The sequence below is a fragment of the Felis catus genome, chromosome A3, assembly GCF_018350175.1.
Source record: "Felis catus isolate Fca126 chromosome A3, F.catus_Fca126_mat1.0, whole genome shotgun sequence".
Taxonomy (NCBI): Eukaryota; Metazoa; Chordata; class Mammalia; order Carnivora; family Felidae; genus Felis; species Felis catus.
Window position 1 is genome coordinate 38,562,821 of NC_058370.1, and position 17,510 is coordinate 38,580,330.

General features: G+C 38.0%; 1 protein-coding gene and 1 long non-coding RNA gene across 2 annotated transcripts in view; one reads left to right on the plus strand and one right to left on the minus strand.

Annotated features, from left to right (window-relative positions):
• SPTLC3 (serine palmitoyltransferase long chain base subunit 3) overlaps window positions 1–17,510 on the plus strand; it is a 130,962-nt gene that overhangs the window by 25,159 nt on the left and 88,293 nt on the right. Inside the window, exons 2-3 of the mRNA XM_011280956.4 lie at window positions 4,502–4,687; window positions 17,235–17,389. Of these exons, the coding sequence (XP_011279258.2) occupies window positions 4,502–4,687; window positions 17,235–17,389 (341 nt within the window). The remainder of the gene's footprint in view (window positions 1–4,501; window positions 4,688–17,234; window positions 17,390–17,510) is intronic.
• Window positions 1–17,510, minus strand: part of LOC123384373 — a 37,376-nt gene that overhangs the window by 15,018 nt on the left and 4,848 nt on the right. The gene's annotated exons all lie outside the window — the stretch shown is intronic.

A 17,510-nucleotide genomic window follows, 5' to 3' on the forward strand; every position in this document is an offset into this window, starting at 1 on the left:
TAATAGTTACACAAGCTCAGGCTGTGCACCCAACTGAGAGTGTTATTTGCATCTAGGTAGACCATTGTGTGCACTGCAGGTTTGCGTCAGAGCCAATGTAAGCAGAAAGTTCCCATGGATTTCAGGGGAAATGTGTTGCTTGATTTGGCCACATGTGGAGCTCATAAATGGATATAGGGCCAGGAAAGGAAAAAGGGAGAATCTTCTGCTGATCTTCACAGGATGGCCTGGAAGTTTATCTCTTTTCATGGGGTTACATAATTTAGCCATCTTTGAAATCAACCAAAGCGGTTAATTTGTGAGCAGACTAAATCAGTTTTCTGGAAGTCACCTGTATTTGGCCCCTTTTACTCACCCTTCTTTCCCTATGGTCCCCAATTTTGTCTCAGACCTACTGTTCTCTCTTTATAATTAGTCCTTTATCACATTCACCTTCAATCATGGCTTAAATTGTACCTCATAGTAGTTGACTCTGTCTCAGCCAGGGCCTCTCTCTTTCCCTGCATCTCTAACTGCTCATCAAACAGTCCCACTTCTGAGAACCATAACCACCTCCAACTCAGCATTGTCTTCCCCCATAAGCAGCACCCCCTTCTAATTCCCTCTGTCTTCTTAACAACAATACCATAATGCTCCTTGCAGATACTTTTCATTTTCCTCTTCCTCGACCTTGTACCAACAAGTCACAAAAGTTTATCAACTCCTCCTCATGAGGATCTCAGTCTCTTTTTCTGGACTCTGACAAATCCAGGAAGAAAGGAAGCTAATTGTGTGCCCCAATGATGTGGAAGGAACCAGGAGATGGTTCCTAACTGAGTCAGGAGGTCACTTGAAATGCAGAAGACAGATGCAGTCCGAAGGTCAAACACAGAATAGAGCCAGGGAAAGGAGCCAAAGACTGGCACTACAGTAGTAATATCAGCTGTCCACCAGACCTACAGGACTGCTGTGAGGACATAGTGAGAAAGAGGTCAAGAAATCAGGATCCAGGGACCTGGTCTGTTTTGTTCATCTTTGTATCCCCAGAACATAGCATATAGTCAGCTCACAGTTGGCACCCACTGAATACTCTGTAATCCCAAATACAGGACATTGATTATAACCTCTCATTCAAGACCTCATATTAAGCAATGCTATCTCACTGTCATTATTTGAGACCACCAGGTAATGTTTGGGGAAGACATGTGAGACAAGAGCAACATCCATCCATGTTAGTTTTGGGTATCTAGAAAAGTAACCTGATATAATGGATAAATAAGGAGGCAAGGAATAATATCTCATGGAGTTTTGATGTAACAATTTAAGTGTTCAATGTCATTATAAAAAGATTTTTTTAATTGCTTTAAAAACAAGTTATGTGGAGATGAGAAATATTCATCTACAGATACATTTATTATTATTATTATTATTATTATTATTATTATTATTACTATTTGAGAGAGAGAGAGAGAGCACACACAAGTGGGGGAGAGGAGCAGACAGAGAGAGAGAGAGAATCTCAAGCAGGTTCCATGTTCAGCCCAGAGCCTGACATGGGGCCCAGTTCCACAACCTGAGCCGAAATCAAGAGTCGAATGCTCAATCAACTGAGCTACCCAGGGGCCCCTACAGGTAGATTTTTTTGATTGTCATATATTTTGTGGCTTGGGATAAAACTTCCAGTGACTAAGTCACATAGAGATCCTATAACATTGCAGCTCAAGCAACATAGAGGAAAGGAAGGTGACATGTTCTAGAAAACTGTGTTGATGGAATCAAACAGTGCTGGTAGTAACAACAGAAATTATGAGAGTAGCAAAAAGAATGTTTCCAATTAACATGATGTCATATAATGAATCATTTAAATATATATGTGTAAATTAAATTAATGCATTAAATATTAGTAGGCATTAGACAATTTCCTGTAAGTCACTAAAAGTTATATATTCCAAGTAGTTAAAACAGTCCTCATTGAGAAATGCAGAATCTGTGCATTGCATTATATTTGTTGAATGAAAGAATGAATGAATGTATAAATATTTATTAAAGACTAAAATGTAATTAAACATTATCCTTAGGAATAATTTACTCACTAACCCATTGAGCCAATATTGATTATGCTACTATATACAAATCAACTAAGCAGGAATCAGAATGGTTTGGTACTAAAAGTGACTTTCCACTGGAATGTTGACACCTAATATAAAGAAATACTTCCTATAACTTTCTGTTATAAAAAATTTCAAACACACACACAGTTAAAAAATAACAAACATTCATATAACCTCTACCTAACTGAATAGTTATTAACATTTTCCCCAAATTGCTTCATATGTATTTAATTTGGAAAGAAATTACAGGTGTCATAACATTTCATTCCCTTAATACTTCAGCATACACTATAAAGTTTAAAACATTTCCCCACATAACTATAACACTACTGTCACTCCTAACAAAATTAACAATAACTCCTTAATAAGATACATACCCAGGCCACATTTTGACTTACACAGTTGTTCAAATTATGTATTTTTAACCAGGCTTTTACAACAACAAGAAAAATAGGATCCAATGAAAGAACACACACAGCATTGGGTTGTGTCTTTTAAAGTCCCCTCCACCACAGACCCTTTTTCCCCCCTTTTTTCTTCTTTTCTCCAGCTTTTTGAGGTATAATTGACAAATAAAAACTGTATATACAATGTTATTTGATACATGTAAACACTGTGAAATTATTACCACAGTCAAGCTAATTAATATATCCATCACCTCACCTAGTTACCATTTTTTGTGTGTGGTGAAACACTTTAGATACACTGATCAAATTTCAAATATACTATACAGTATTAACTGTGGTAACCATGCTGCACATTAGATCCCAGAACTTATCCACCTCGTAACTGAAGATTTGTGTACTTTGGCCAACATCTCACCCTTTCCCCTACTTCCTGCCCCTTGCAACCACCATTCTACTCTCTGCTTCTGTGAGTTCAGATCTTTTAGATTCCACATATAAATGAGATTGTGCGGTATTTGTCTATGTCTGGCTTATTTCATTTAGCATGATGTCATCCAGGTTTATCTGTATTGTTGCAAATGGCAGGATTTCCTCCTTTCTGTGGCTAAATAGTATTCCACAGTACTCTGTATTCTTTGTCCATTCATCTATCTACAGACACTTAGATTGTTTCTGTGTCTTGGTTCTCATGAATAATGATGGAATGAACTTGGAGGTGCAGATACCTCTTCAAGACACTGATTTCATTTCCTATGGATATATACCCAGAAATGGGATTGCTGGACCATGTGATAGTTCTATTTTTAAATTTTTTTTGAGGAACCTCCATATGGGTTGCATGTTTTCATATTGGTTGTACCAATTTACATTCCCACCAACAGTGTACAAGTGTTGCCTTTTCTCCACATCCTCACAAACGATTGTTATCTTTTATCTTTTTGAGAGTACCCAGACCCTAATAGGTGTGAGGTGGTGTCTCACTGTAGTCTTCATTTGCGTCCCCCTGATTAGTGATGTTAAGCACCTTTTCATATACTTGTTGACCATTTGTATATCTTCTTTGGGAAAATGTCTATTCAGGTCCTTTGCTCATTTCTTTTAAGTTTATTTATTTGGAAAGACAGAGAGCAGCATGAGTGGGGGAATGGCAGAGAGAGAGGGAGAAAGAGAATCCTAAGCAGTCTCCACGCTGTCAGCACATGGAGCCCCTCACAGACCTCGATCTCATGAACTGCGAGATCATGACCTGAGCTGAAATCAAGAGTCGGATGCTTAACTGACTGAGCCACCTGGGCACCCCTCCTTTGCCCATTTTTAAACATGGTTTATAAGAATTTTTTAGTTGTATGAGTTCCTTATCTATTTTGGATATTAACCCCTTATCATATGTATGGTTTGCACATTTTTTTCTCCCATTCCATCGATTGCCTTTTCATTTTGTTGATAATTTCCTTTGCTGTGAACATTGTGGATTATCTTATTGTTTCCTCATGAAGTCATTTACCACATTCCCTTATCCTGATCCTGATATTTCTTGTGAAATTAATATTAGATATAAACATTTGACTAAACTCAGGTTAAATGTATCATTAGAGTATTGAGTATTACATTATGGTAAGAGCACAGATGCTCTTGTTCCAACATTGGTGATGTAATTTGATCACCTGGTCAAGGTAGTAACCTCAGATTTGTGATTAGGGGGTAACCTACGGGGTGATACTTTGGCATCTTGCAAAAACCATATTCCTCATTAACTTTTCACCTAATGGATTTAGCATCTGTTGAGAATTTTTGCCTGAATCAATTATTTTATTAGGGGGTTGTAAAATAAAATGTAACTTTCTGATTACCCTCTTTAATGATCAATTTCCACTTTTCTCTAAGCACTTTTTATGATCTTAAACATGTCATTTGAAATTTAAAAGTTTGAAAGTCCAAAGTTTTAAGTATTATATTTTATTGCAATAGAAGAGAACTAACCTTCTATTTTCTTTTGTGTTTTAGCAAAATGGGAAACCACATTTTTACGATAAGCCAATTGTTGAATCCTTTGAGGAAGCACCTCTTCATGTTATGGTTTTCACTTACTTGGGATATGGACTTGGAACCCTATTTGGCTATTTCAGAGACTTTCTGAGGAACTGCGGAATAGAAAAGTGCAACGCAGCCGTAGAACGAGAAGAACAAAAAGTATGTATGTGTACGTGCTTGGATCTTTGTCAATGCATATTATTCTATTAAATGTTCTCAGAAGTGGTGATGCGTGTACAGATCCTAAAACGAGTGATGCTCACAGAAACCATTTGGGTAAATTCTATTCATCTCCACCCCATAAACCCCATACCCTATGTGTTGGATTTGTTTGTTTGTTTTTTTTAAGTATTTTATTGAGCAACTAACTACTATTCACCAGATACTGAACTAAGGGTTTTCTCAGACATTATTGTATTTAATTTTTATAACAATCCCATGAGATAGGTATTAAAAGACAATTTTTTTAAGTTTATTTATTTTTGAAGGAGAGAGAAACAGAGTGTGAGTGGGGGAGGGGCAGAGAGAGAGGGAGACACAGAATCCGAAGCAGGGTCCAGGTTCTGAGCTATCAGCACAGAGCCCCACACAGGGCTTGAACTCACAGACTGGGAGATCATGACCTGAGCCGAAGTCAGATGCTTAACCGACTGAGCCACACAGGTGCTCCTAAAATACCATTTTAAAGAAATTAAAAAATCAAAATATAAGAGCAAAGGCATTTGGATAGGACTGTATGCTGGTCTTCTCATTGCAAGATGAGTATTATTTATGTTTTGTTCTAGAATAGAAAAGTGTGCCTGAGTGAAATATGAAACTGTAATTTCATTATAGTCGAAGTTTGTCAACTTTAATACCATTTAACATTTTGGATTGGATAATTCTTTGATGGGAGAGGCTGCCTTGTGCATTGTAGGATTTTTAAAAGCATCCCTGGCCTCTATTCATATCAGTGAATTAGCATTCTACCACACACTTTTTTTTAAATATGAAATTTATTGTCAAATTGGTTTCCATACAACACCCAGTGCTCCAACCACACACTTTGACAATCCAACATGCATGCAAACATTGCCAGATGCATCGTGAAGTGCAAAAACACCCCAATTTAGAACCCAAGCTAGATACTTTTGATAGTTAGCCCACAAAAGTCTACAGAGCTATCAGGACAACATGGAAAATATTCAGTTATCTGCAAAGAGCCTGAATCTCCCTAACATGTTTTCTAAATCGGTTCAAATGATTTATGATGCCCTGAATTCCTTTTTTCTAAAAATTGCTTTGAAATACTATGATGATTATGGGCATAGATCATTCCACATGATGGAGACTTGAACACAGCTAAGTAAAGAACATAGGGAAAGAAACCATGGTGTGAAAGAGGTAAGAGAAAGCATTGTACATTCAAGAAACTGAGGAATTCCAATGACTGGACTATTGTAAGTGACAGTGGGAGTATGTGGGGAGAAAGATTGTTTGAGAGGCAAGTAGAGACCACACTATAATGGGTTTCTATAAGCCAAAGATATTTATTATAAGAACAATGGGTAGGCATTGAAAGAATTCAGGCAGAGGAATGCAGATTTGCAGATTAGAAAGACCATGCTCACTGGCCTATGAAGAAGGGATTGCAGGAGGACAGCACAGACCAAAAAACCAGTTAAGAGGCTGATGCAGAAATCCAGCTTAAAAACAAACAAACAAAAAACCAAACAAACAAAAAAGCTAGATGAGACTTTGGGGTAAGACCAGGGTAGTAGTTATAATAGGAGTGGTAGTAAGAGATAAGACCAAGAGATGTTAAAGAAGATGGAGTCAGGGATGATTGGCTTGACCTGGGGAATTAGGGAAATGGACAAATCAAAGACCACACCTAGGTTTATGCCTTAGACAGCTGGGCAGAAAGAAGGCTGTGGAATTCATTGAAATGTGGAATAGAGAAGAAAGATCCAATTGGAGGGGAAAGGGGCCAATTTTTTTTTTGAGGGGTTGAGAATTGGCAGATAGATATAAAGGTCTAGACCCTCAGAGAAAAGTCCCATATGGATAGTGTGGATACTGTGGGATCTTTACAATATTTTGAGCATATCAACATCAAAGCCATAGAAGTAGATGAAATCTCCCAAGGAAGGTCTATGGAGAAAAAAGAGGAAGGAAGAGAAGAGAATGAAGAACTTTAGAGAATTTAGTAGATGTAAGAGATAAAATTCCAATTCAAGACTAGAAGCAAAGTGACAATTTCAAAAGCCTTATAATATTTTAGGAAAGAGGTATTTATGCTTAAACTGGGGAAGAGGTAGATGGAATGAAGAAAAGGGAATTATAGAGATATTTAGGAAGTAGAATCAACAAGTCTTGGCAGCTGCAGGTATAGAAAATAAGATAAAGGGAAGAAACTAGGGTAATCTCAAATTTCTACTTTGGTCAGAAACGAGAATAGTAGTGGCACACCCATCACAATGGAAAGGTTTTATGTTGGCAAAAAGATGTCCACAGATACGGTTTTGAGGATGTACAGGTTCTTAAGTGGCAAAGAATATAGAAACAGTAAAATCTAGTAGGAGCTGATGATGAAATGGGAGACTGAAATGAGAAAGCAGATTCTACTTGGCCATTCTCCCAAGGATCCCCACAGCCCCTCCCTGACACCAGCTGTCTGTTCTAGAAGCTCTTATCACCAATCTGCCTGCTCCCTAGGTGTAGGTAACTGGTGCACAATAAATTAGCACATTTCAGAATATTTACTAGGACAGAGAGTGAGTCAAATGTAAATTTCTCAGGTGTGGCATCCCTTGGCAGGCTTAGGCTTCAGCTCTGCCATCTATTTTCTGACCTGTGCCAATATTTTTGCTCTATCAACCCATCAGAGCTAGTCAGTTTGGTTTTTCTAAAGAATTTCATACATTTCAAGCAGAACATATTTTTATATATATGCAAACTGGTTCTCGGGGAAGCAGACTCTGAGATGGAGAGTTGAGGGCAGAATGGTTTTTATGGAGTGATCTTGGAAGTAACACCTGTACACCTGCGAGGGAGCAAGATACAGGAGCAAGATAAGGCAGGTGAATTGTGATGCAGTCCCAGACAAGGCCTCAGTGGATCCCACAGGGAGCCCTGGAGATGAGACGGTGCTTCCTCACTGAGGGAAGGGTGTGAGTCTCCAAGGAAGATAGATGGGAGCTAACCACCATAGAAGGATGTGATCCTGAGCCAGGCAGCTTCCTTCAGCAAGCTGCCAGCCTCCAACACTCCTGGCATTGAGGGAAGGGGTGCCTGGTCCTGAACTATGGGATACACTGAGCACAAGCAGCCTGTATTGCAGCACCAGTCACTATGGCTGCAAGAACTGCTCCAACCTCCTCCCAGGAGGGAGGCAGTGCATCACATAAATCAGTGCCTTGCATTTCTTTACAAAATAAATGACTTCCCACCTGTTTGACCTCTGTGAGGTAGAGAGCATCAGCCAATTGACTCATCTTGGTGGATATACCTTTCACATGGCACACTTTTTATTATGTGTTCCTTCCTTTTGAGCCCCTTTAGACATTTATAGCCTTCCAGAGTAACAATGGCTGCAGTAGCTATATTCTTTTTGATGGGACTTGGTCACTAGAAACCCTAACTTCAGGCTGACCTTTATCCTTTTAATATTTCCCCCAGCCCGGTACTTCTGACAGTACTCTTGCTTTGTGCTAGTAAGCTACCTGAGGCACATCTTAAAGTCTCTTGCTGGAAACACGCTGTTTTCCAGTGACTCCTGGTTCTTCTAGCAGACATGAGCAATATATTCCATTCTGGCCACTGAGAGTGCAGAATAAGTTGTCCCATAAGAACAACCAACCAAGAACAAAATGACACTAAGGAAAAGTGCATCCGTGAGGTGGTGGTGGAGAATAGTAATTATGTTTTCCAGAAAGATCATAAGCAGCTGTCTGATTACTGATTACACTCTTTTACTCCATGTGAGTTCTTTTTTTAAAATGTTTATTTATTTTGAGAGAGAGAGCAGAGAGGGGCAGAGAGAGAGAGAGGGAGAGAGAGAGTCCCAAGCAGGCTCCACGCTGTGAGCACAGAGCCCGATGTGGGACTCGATCACCATGAATTGTGAGATCATGACCTGAGCTAAAATCGAGAGTCAGACACTTAAGGGGACTGAGCTACCCAGGTGCCCCTCTATGTGCATTCTTTTTATTTGTTTTATCTTTAATAGAAGTTGTAAAAATTTAAGGTGTACAACATGATATTTTGATTAAAATATACATAACAAAATGATTGCCACAGTCAAGCTAATTGACATGTTCATCCCCTCATTTCTTTCTTTTTTTAATCAAATACAAGAATTCATTAATTCAATTTTCCTATCTTCTCTCTCACTGGGATGACTCCTCTCAGACCAAATCATCCTTTCAACTAAAGTGATGCCCCAAATTAGAATCTTTTTGTGTTCTTCTTCTTTTTTATTTCTAGCTCTAACACTCCAAAACATGAGGCTCTGATAATTCCCTTATCTAGATCACTTCATTACTGATTCACTTAGTACAACATAAGTGAAAAGAATACAAAAATAAAAATCTTCCTCCAGAAGAGCACTAAAAAAGATCATAGGCCCAAGGCACCTGCACTTCTGACAGACTCCACTAACGATCAGAATACAGTGGCAAGGAAAAGGACCATACAGACAGGTACAAGGTTTAAATATTCTTGCATAAGTTCTCCTTTTAACTCTTAATTTTGGGAACACATTGATTTTTTAAACCAAAGACCACTTCAGCAGTGAATTATAATTTATTAAAGACCTCTGGATAAATCACTTTCTCAATGATGCAACAACTTAACTTTGCAAAATCTAGAAGAGGATGTCAGCAAATAAACCCAAATGAATGTCAAGCAACATCAGAGACTTGAAAAACCTCAAGCACAGCCCCATTTCTCAATCCTTATGTTTCGATAACTGGTTCAGCAAGACCCACTCCATATGGCACTAGCCTGTTGTAAAACATTTCAGTGCAATTTCATGTTCACACTGGATCCAGAGAGTCCCCAGTGCCCCTACAAGTAAATCCCAGACATTTCTGGCCCATCCCCAGAGATTTTTACTCCCACATGAAACAGAGTGTTCAGCAAGTTGTAACTGTAAAGAATTTTAAGACAAATCTCCAAATGTTCGCATAAATTAAAAATTTCCCTTTTGCATCCTGATAGGATAGCAGGAATCCCCCAGAGAGACTTCCTTCTGAATAATTTGAAGGATGGGTTCCATTAAGGTCACTGAGTATGAGTTTTGTCCAAAGCACACACACAGATGGCCCAAGCTCTGGTCTTCCTGTTTGGACCTGGGTGAGTCCAAACTCAGAGAGCTTTCATTGGGGTTTCCCTGGGAACATAACATATTAACCAGCAGCTTGTGAGATGGTAATATTAGACCAGTGGTTCTTGGCCTAGGATGCACATTGGAATCACCTGAGAAGTTTTAAAAGCCTCTAATACCTGGGCTTTGCCTGCAAATATTCTGATTGAATTGACCTGTTGTGCACCCTTAGTGGGGTTCATAAAAGCTTCCCACATGATTCCCAGGTATAGCCAAAGTTAGAAACCAGTGTTTTAGAACAATGCTTCTCAGACTTTCCTGTGCATACAAATGGTCACTCCCTCACTTCCTTGATTTAAATATTGCTAACAAATCAATAGCTTTAAATGCAGCAGAATTTGCTGGCCAGTGAGACCCCCAATATCCCCAAATAGGCTTGGTTCCAAATACCTTCTGACTGCTTCTAAAAAGCAAATGTGCCCTGCAAGGGATGAATATTTTCCACAATTTCTCCTAGCAGGGAAACATGTACCATAGGTTGTAACAGCTCCAAAATGATAGTTCTAGAAATATTTTGTGAAATAAGACCATCAGTAAAATCAGATCACAGCCCCCATACAGTGAATACTCAGGTCAACATTTATCCAAACAAATTCATATATATATATATATATATATATATATATATATATATATATATACACTTATGTGTACACACACACACACACACACACACACATTACACACACAACGTAATATCATTTAAATGTTAGTTAAATCATTTGTTTAGTTCTTTTACAATATAGGCCTCTCTGCTTCCCTTTGCAAGAAGGAATCTACAAATAGTAGGCAGGCAGAGTTAATTGATTTTGATAAGGTAGAGCTTTGCTATCTATACCAATTAATACTAAACCAATGTGTCACATGGGTGAATTATGACAAGCCCTAGTGAAGAGTCTCCTCTCAAACTTGTGTCTTTTTTTCTAAAAAGCAATCTCTTTTTGCATTCTTCCTGTCTTTTTCATGCATGTAATTACACACAAAGGTTCATTGCACTTACTCTGTCCTTTCGTAAATGGGATAAATGGGATCATATCATACACATTGTCGTGTGACTTACTTTTTCTCACCTAACTCTTATCTGGAGATCTGTACATGCCAGTACAAGGTTACTTCATTCCTTTTAATACTTGCATGATGGTATTGCATAATGTGGATATATGATTATATTCCTTTTTTATTATTTTATTATTTCAAACAATTCTTCGATGAATAGCATATGTATTTATTCAAGGATAATTCCTAGAGGTGGCTTTCTGGGTTCAAGGAATGTACACTTTAACTTCTGAGAGATCGGCAAATTGCCTTTCAACAAGCTTGCCTAGCTAGACTCCAGTCAGCAGTACCTAGGAGTGCTTGTCTCCTCACCAGAGCTTGACACGTTGATGTTATCAACATATTTTTTCTTTTGCCACTCTCATAGGTTAACATTTTTTGTTCTTGTCTTGATTTGCATTTTCCCGATTAACAGTGAGACTAAGCTTCTTTTCACATGATTATTAGTGCTTTAGACTTATTCCTCTAGAATTGCCTATTCATATCCCTTGCTCTTAATTTCATTAAATTGTTTTTTCTCACTGATCTCTCTTTCTATATATCCTTATATCAATAATTTGCCTATTAAATGATTTTAGATATTTTTCTAATTCTGTTTCTTAGCTTCTAATTTTTTCTATGTTATATGCAGCCATTTTATTTTTTTAAGTCCTTTGTATCAAACATTTCCTTTTCTTTGTTGTTAGTTTTGTTCTTTGGGAAGGGAGAGTTAATCATGTTTAGGAAGACATTTTTTTCATCTTAAAGTTAAAACAAATTTTCCTACAATGTCATTTAGTACTTTTATGATTTGTGGTTTTTATTCATTAACCCATAAATTCACTTGGAATTGATTTCTATGTATTGTGTGAGGTAGAACATTCTTTTTAAAGATTTTTAAGTTGTCTCAATATAATTAATTGCATTTTTTTACCCACTGATTTGAATTATTGATCCATTTGTCTATTTTTTCATGTAAATTTGTAAGTTTTTAGGTAATTCTTACAGATTTTTTTCTCTGTGTATACTTTAGAATTAGCTTTTCAGGCATCGAATTTAAAAAAAAATAACTGTTGCCATTTTAATTGGTAATATTAAATCTATAGGTATAGGTGAACTTTGGAAAATTTGACACCTGAATAGTAGTCTTCCCATTAATAAACATGATACGACTCTCTATTTATTTAGATATTTATTATGTTCTTTAATAAAATTTTATAATGTTCTTTATTCTAAGGTCTTAGATTTCCTCTTATGATCATTATTTGGGTACAAGTTTTCGATGGCGGTATTATTTGAATACTATCCTTTTTCTCTATCCCATATTTTTTAAATGTTTATTTATTTATTTTGGGAGAGAGCATGAGCAGGGAAGGGATAAAGAGAGAGAGAGAGAATCCCAAGCAGTTTCCACACTTAGTGTGGAGCCTGACCTAGGGCTTGATCCTGCAAGATTATGGTGAGATCGTGACATGAGCTGATATCAAGAGTCAGATGCTTAACTGACTGAAGCCACCCAGGAGCCCTTCTCAATCCCATATTCTAATTAGTTATTGGTGGCATATGGGAAAGCTGTTGATATTTTCATATTTTAATTTCAACTGTTACCACCTTAATTAATATCTCTCCTTAGCTGCCACAGCTTCTCAGTTAGTTGTATTGGAATTTCTGGTAACTTTACATATGCACCATGAAAAACTGTATACTGTCTTCCAAGTCTATTAGAACAAATGGGCTAACTATGTTATTTGAATCCTCTAGACTTACCTCTTTTTTTGTATCAAGCTTATAATTTCTGAGAAATGAGTATTAATGTTTTCCACTGTGTGTATGGATTTGTCAGTTTTTCTTATGTATTTCAGTGTAACTGTCAGATATATAATCCTGGCTCTCACAGTTCTTGGTGTATTTGTTCCCTAGATTTGCTTTTCCTTGTACTCTACTGTCTCCAATATTAGTATTTATACATCTGCCTTTTCTTCAGTAGCCATCTCATTATTTCAGTCTTCATCATTTTAAGAAAATGTAGGTCTCTTATAAGCAGCATATAGTTTTATTTTAAAACACATGTGAAAACTTCTGTGTTTAAAAAAATAATAATATAAGCTATGAGCAATTACTTTCTTGAACCATAGGAAATTGCTGTTTTTGTAGGTTAAAAACAGACATTGGCAACTCCTTGTGGTTAAACCTAATACTTTAATTACTCATGTGTTTAAACTTATTCCTGCCATCTCTATATTTAACATTTACATTTTCTGGGGTTTTTTTATTTTAAATACTTTTCCTTTCATACCTTTGATACATTTGACTGAATTTTCTTTGTTGTACATTTTTTTCTTCTCATCACTGTTAGGGAGTTGTATATAGTATTTCTCCCTACCAGTTTTTAATGGTTCTCTTTGAATTTTTAACACATATATTTAGAATTTAGATAGTTATTCACTAACTAGAGTCTTCCACTGACCAGGTGAAGAATTTAATAATGTTTCTTTCTCCCACATACCCATTTTCCAAGTTATCATTTATTTGTTAATTTTTAGGTTCTGTTTCTCTATACTACATATACAAAACTACTTGGGCTAAACTATATTCCATCACTTTCTTACTACTTTTCCTGGCATTATTTGGCTTCCTTCTTAGTTATTTCCTTCTGTTTGTTTTGTTGAGGTACATGCTCAATTATTACAGAAAATGTTTTGGGGAATTAAACTCATGACTCCTTACATATTTTCTGACTTTCTATTGATTCGTCTATAAAAGTTGGATAGAAATATGTAAAACACTTGGAAAATTATAAAGTATCCTACTAGCTTAAAGGTGGAAAAAGAAAGATTGCCATATTGCAGTAGAAACAAAAGACATTTTTGTGCCTGCATTTTTGGATTTTGCTCAACCCTCCTACACTCCACACCCCCAAAACAATTGTGTTCTTATGGCCCAAATTTCACTCTAACATCTAGCCATTTGTGTCAGGAGGAAAAATAAAGGTAGTGAGTAGGCCAAGTGACAAGTTGAATCTACAGATAGATAAAGATATCTTGCAATTCTCCTGTTTTTGCAATATCTAGTCCAGTTTCATTTTCTGGTAGAGCGAAAATGCTGTGGGAGGCTTACCTGAGATTAGAGGACATTGACCTTAGGAAGGTGTTGACTGCTCCTGAAGAAACCTCACTGGTACTCAAAGGAATGGGGTGGGGTAAAAATACACCCATGCAGAGGCAGGAAGCCTCACAGGTGCAGAGAAAGAACAGGACAAAGCTGCAAAAGAAGGCAATTCTTCCTTGAACCAGACCTTGAATTCTAAGCAGTTCCCTCTCAGGGACACATAGACTGCCGAGCTTGTGTTTCAGATCTGGGTTAGCACTCACACTACTCACAACGAAATGGCTCTACATGGTTAAAAAACTGGCCCGTCCCTTTGGCAGAAAAGTTTCAAGTACTTAATTTATAAAAAATCCTACTGAATGTGAAGATGATTCCTACTAGATAAAAAGTCTTCTCTGATCCCACAGAATAAGTTAGAATCCCTGTATGTTGCCCTCAGAGCACTTATCTCAATAGAAAGCTGACTGCCTATTTCCTCATAGGTGGAAAATCTGGATCTCCGAGCCAGGAGTCAGAAAGTTTGGACAGCATGGAGTGTTTTCCCACCTTCCCTCAAGGGGCTATGATGGCATACATCTATGAGGCATCAATGATGAAAAGCCCTAGGTTGTTTCCTCAAGTTGATGCCAAGTTGCTTATGATGAGTGGACATTCCTCCATGGTCTGGCAATCTGTTGGCTCTAGCTTTCCATTTTGTGTGTTATGGTTTTTGTTACCACTGATGTTTTGGAGGGAAGCTTGGCCAAGTGGGGCAGATGCCAGCCTGAAGTCACTCTGAAGTGACTCCTGACAAAGTGACTGAAGCCAGAGGCTGGCCAGAATTCAAGTCACTCACCTTGCTGGGTCTGTTTTCCTCCCATGTCTAACGGGTATTTGAACTCTATGATTTCCGTGTCCCCTCTGCCCTGGTATCATGTGGTTCTACATGTGGTTCTATCATCTTGTGGTTCTACATTGAAATTAATTGTGTTTTAATATTGTAGACATAGGGGTATGTGGGTGGCTCAGTTGGTTGAGAGTCTGACTCTAGATTTCAGCTCAGGTCATGACCCCAGGGTCATGGAATTGAGCCCTATATCAGACTCTGCACTGAGCATGGAGCCTGCTTGGATTTTCCTCTCTCTCCTTCTGCCCCTCTCCCCCACTTACACTCTTTCTCAAAAATAAAAAAAAATATATTAAAAAAATATTGTAGACATAATATTTGGGTTTTTTCCTACCTAAAACCAAGTGTTTTCCTGAACCAGCTGTTTATTTTATTTTGACTAAGATTTCTCAAAAACAAAATCTAAAACTATAATTCCATCCAGAGTCCAAAAATAGTACTTACAGACTTACATCTCTCTTTTCTCATGATAGTATGAATTTATATGATGTCATTTCAAATAAGAAATAAAAGCTAGAAAGAGGAGGACACAAATAACATTTGTGGGATATAGAGTAATCCATTTAGGGATATGGAGTAATCCATAAATCAGTAAACAGTTTGGAAAAAAAAAAAGAGGAAATCATTTGGAAAAGATTTTCCTGAAATTGCATAATCTCCTTTTCTTTCAAAAATATGTTCATTTCCCTGTTAGACCATAAAAGGGTATAATTATTATAACCTCTATCAGGATACTTAGCTACTTGGGGACAAATGCATTTGGTATGAGATTTTCAACTTACAAATGTAACCAGTAGAGTTGCCTTTTCATCCTCCAAATTTACATGCAACAGATAGTCCCCCAGTATGTGGTTATAAACATTCTTTCTTATAGATAATCACAATTTCCCCCCAGCAATGATGCCATTGCCACTGAAAACCTAATGATGTCACAAAAAAGACTGTGGCTTGGATGCAACCACCAGCCACCAAAACCTGCAGATTCTATATATTTTCCTCTGGAATGGACCAGATCAGGAGATGAGTAGACCAAACCAGTAGCACAAGAAGGTCTTCCACAAAGCCTTACCCTTGGTCCCCCTTGTTCCCTCAGGATATCAGCTCTATTCCATTAAGGGAAGGAGAGTGAAGAACTCAAAGAGAATGGGAGAATAAGAAAACTCCTCCCAGTTATTCAGCGCTTCCCCATTGCCTCCAGGATAATGTGTGAGTTCTTCATCTAGACACTTGAGTTCCCACTTTCTGTGCCCAACGGGATATTGCAGCCTTAACATAGCACAGGGAAGAGTAAGCAGATGGGATCGGGAAGGTAACGGGGAGCAGACCCCTCAGGACCTTGGCTTTGACTCTGAATGAGGTGAGAGCCATTATAGGTTCTGATCAGAGTGACAAGTTCTGTCTCATGTTTTATCTTTCCTCATTTTTCTCAAATACACACTACATTTCCAGCACAGATCCATTCATCCTGAGTGCCCTTTCCTAGCATCCCTGCCCAAGCAAGCTCACTCCACCTTCAGTGCCCAGCTCCAAGACCTCTCCTACATAAAGCTACTTTCATTCCTTCAGCAATATGTGACTCTCTCTTGATCTAATCTTACAAATGCCCGAAGTACTTGGCTTAGACCAAAGTTTGTATTTTCTGCTTTGTACTATTAGGAGTTAGATGACCAAAAGTTAGATATGTCTTGCTTTAAGCCTCAGCCAGATTGCAAAGCCCTCATGCATGGATAACCTTTTATACAATAAAACAGTGCTATTACTTCAACTGTGGGAGAATCCAGGTGCCCCCACACGCTCATCAACTAGGTTTCTAGGCCCTCGGCTATATGACAGCCAGCCAACTGCCAAGAGTTGTGCCGATAGGTCCAAGATCAAGTTCACCCACATTTCTGAAAACATGAGTGGGATATTCATGTTCAAAAAAGTTAAGACTGAATTATCCTCTGACTGTTTTTTTCCAACTAAACTCCTTTGACATAAACATCTATTGCTACTTTTCTGATGGAATCCTGCAGGGTTCATTGTCTCCACCACTCATTTTGGGACTTGTATTGCACTGTCACCTTTGCTACCTTTATGTGTCACATTTTTTTTTTTTTTTTTACTTCTTCCCACTCAAATGTAAGCTCTTTGGGAATAGAGGCCTCACAGAGTTATTTGTGGACCCACCTGTCTGTCCCCTTACTGATAGGCCGTTGCTCAAAAACTATTTGCAGATGGAGGATTTGCATGGCTCTTCCAGCCTTCCAATGCAAATAAAGTACAAAAAGCAGGAGACCAAAGGTAAACTTCTGCCTCTGTTACAACAGGATTTTGTGCCACTTTATCAAAACTTTGAGAACTTTTACACGCGGAACCTGTACATGAGAATCAGAGACAACTGGAACCGGCCCATCTGCAGCGCCCCGTCGGCTCTGTTCGACGTGATGGAGAGGGTGTCAGACGACTACAACTGGACATTTCGGTGAGACAGCCTTCTGGAGGGGCTTAGTTGAAGGAATTACTTTCCAGGAAATCCTGGAGGGGGCCCCAGATTACAGATCTGATAAAAGCCAAATCATGGAAGCCACTGGTCTTCCATCATG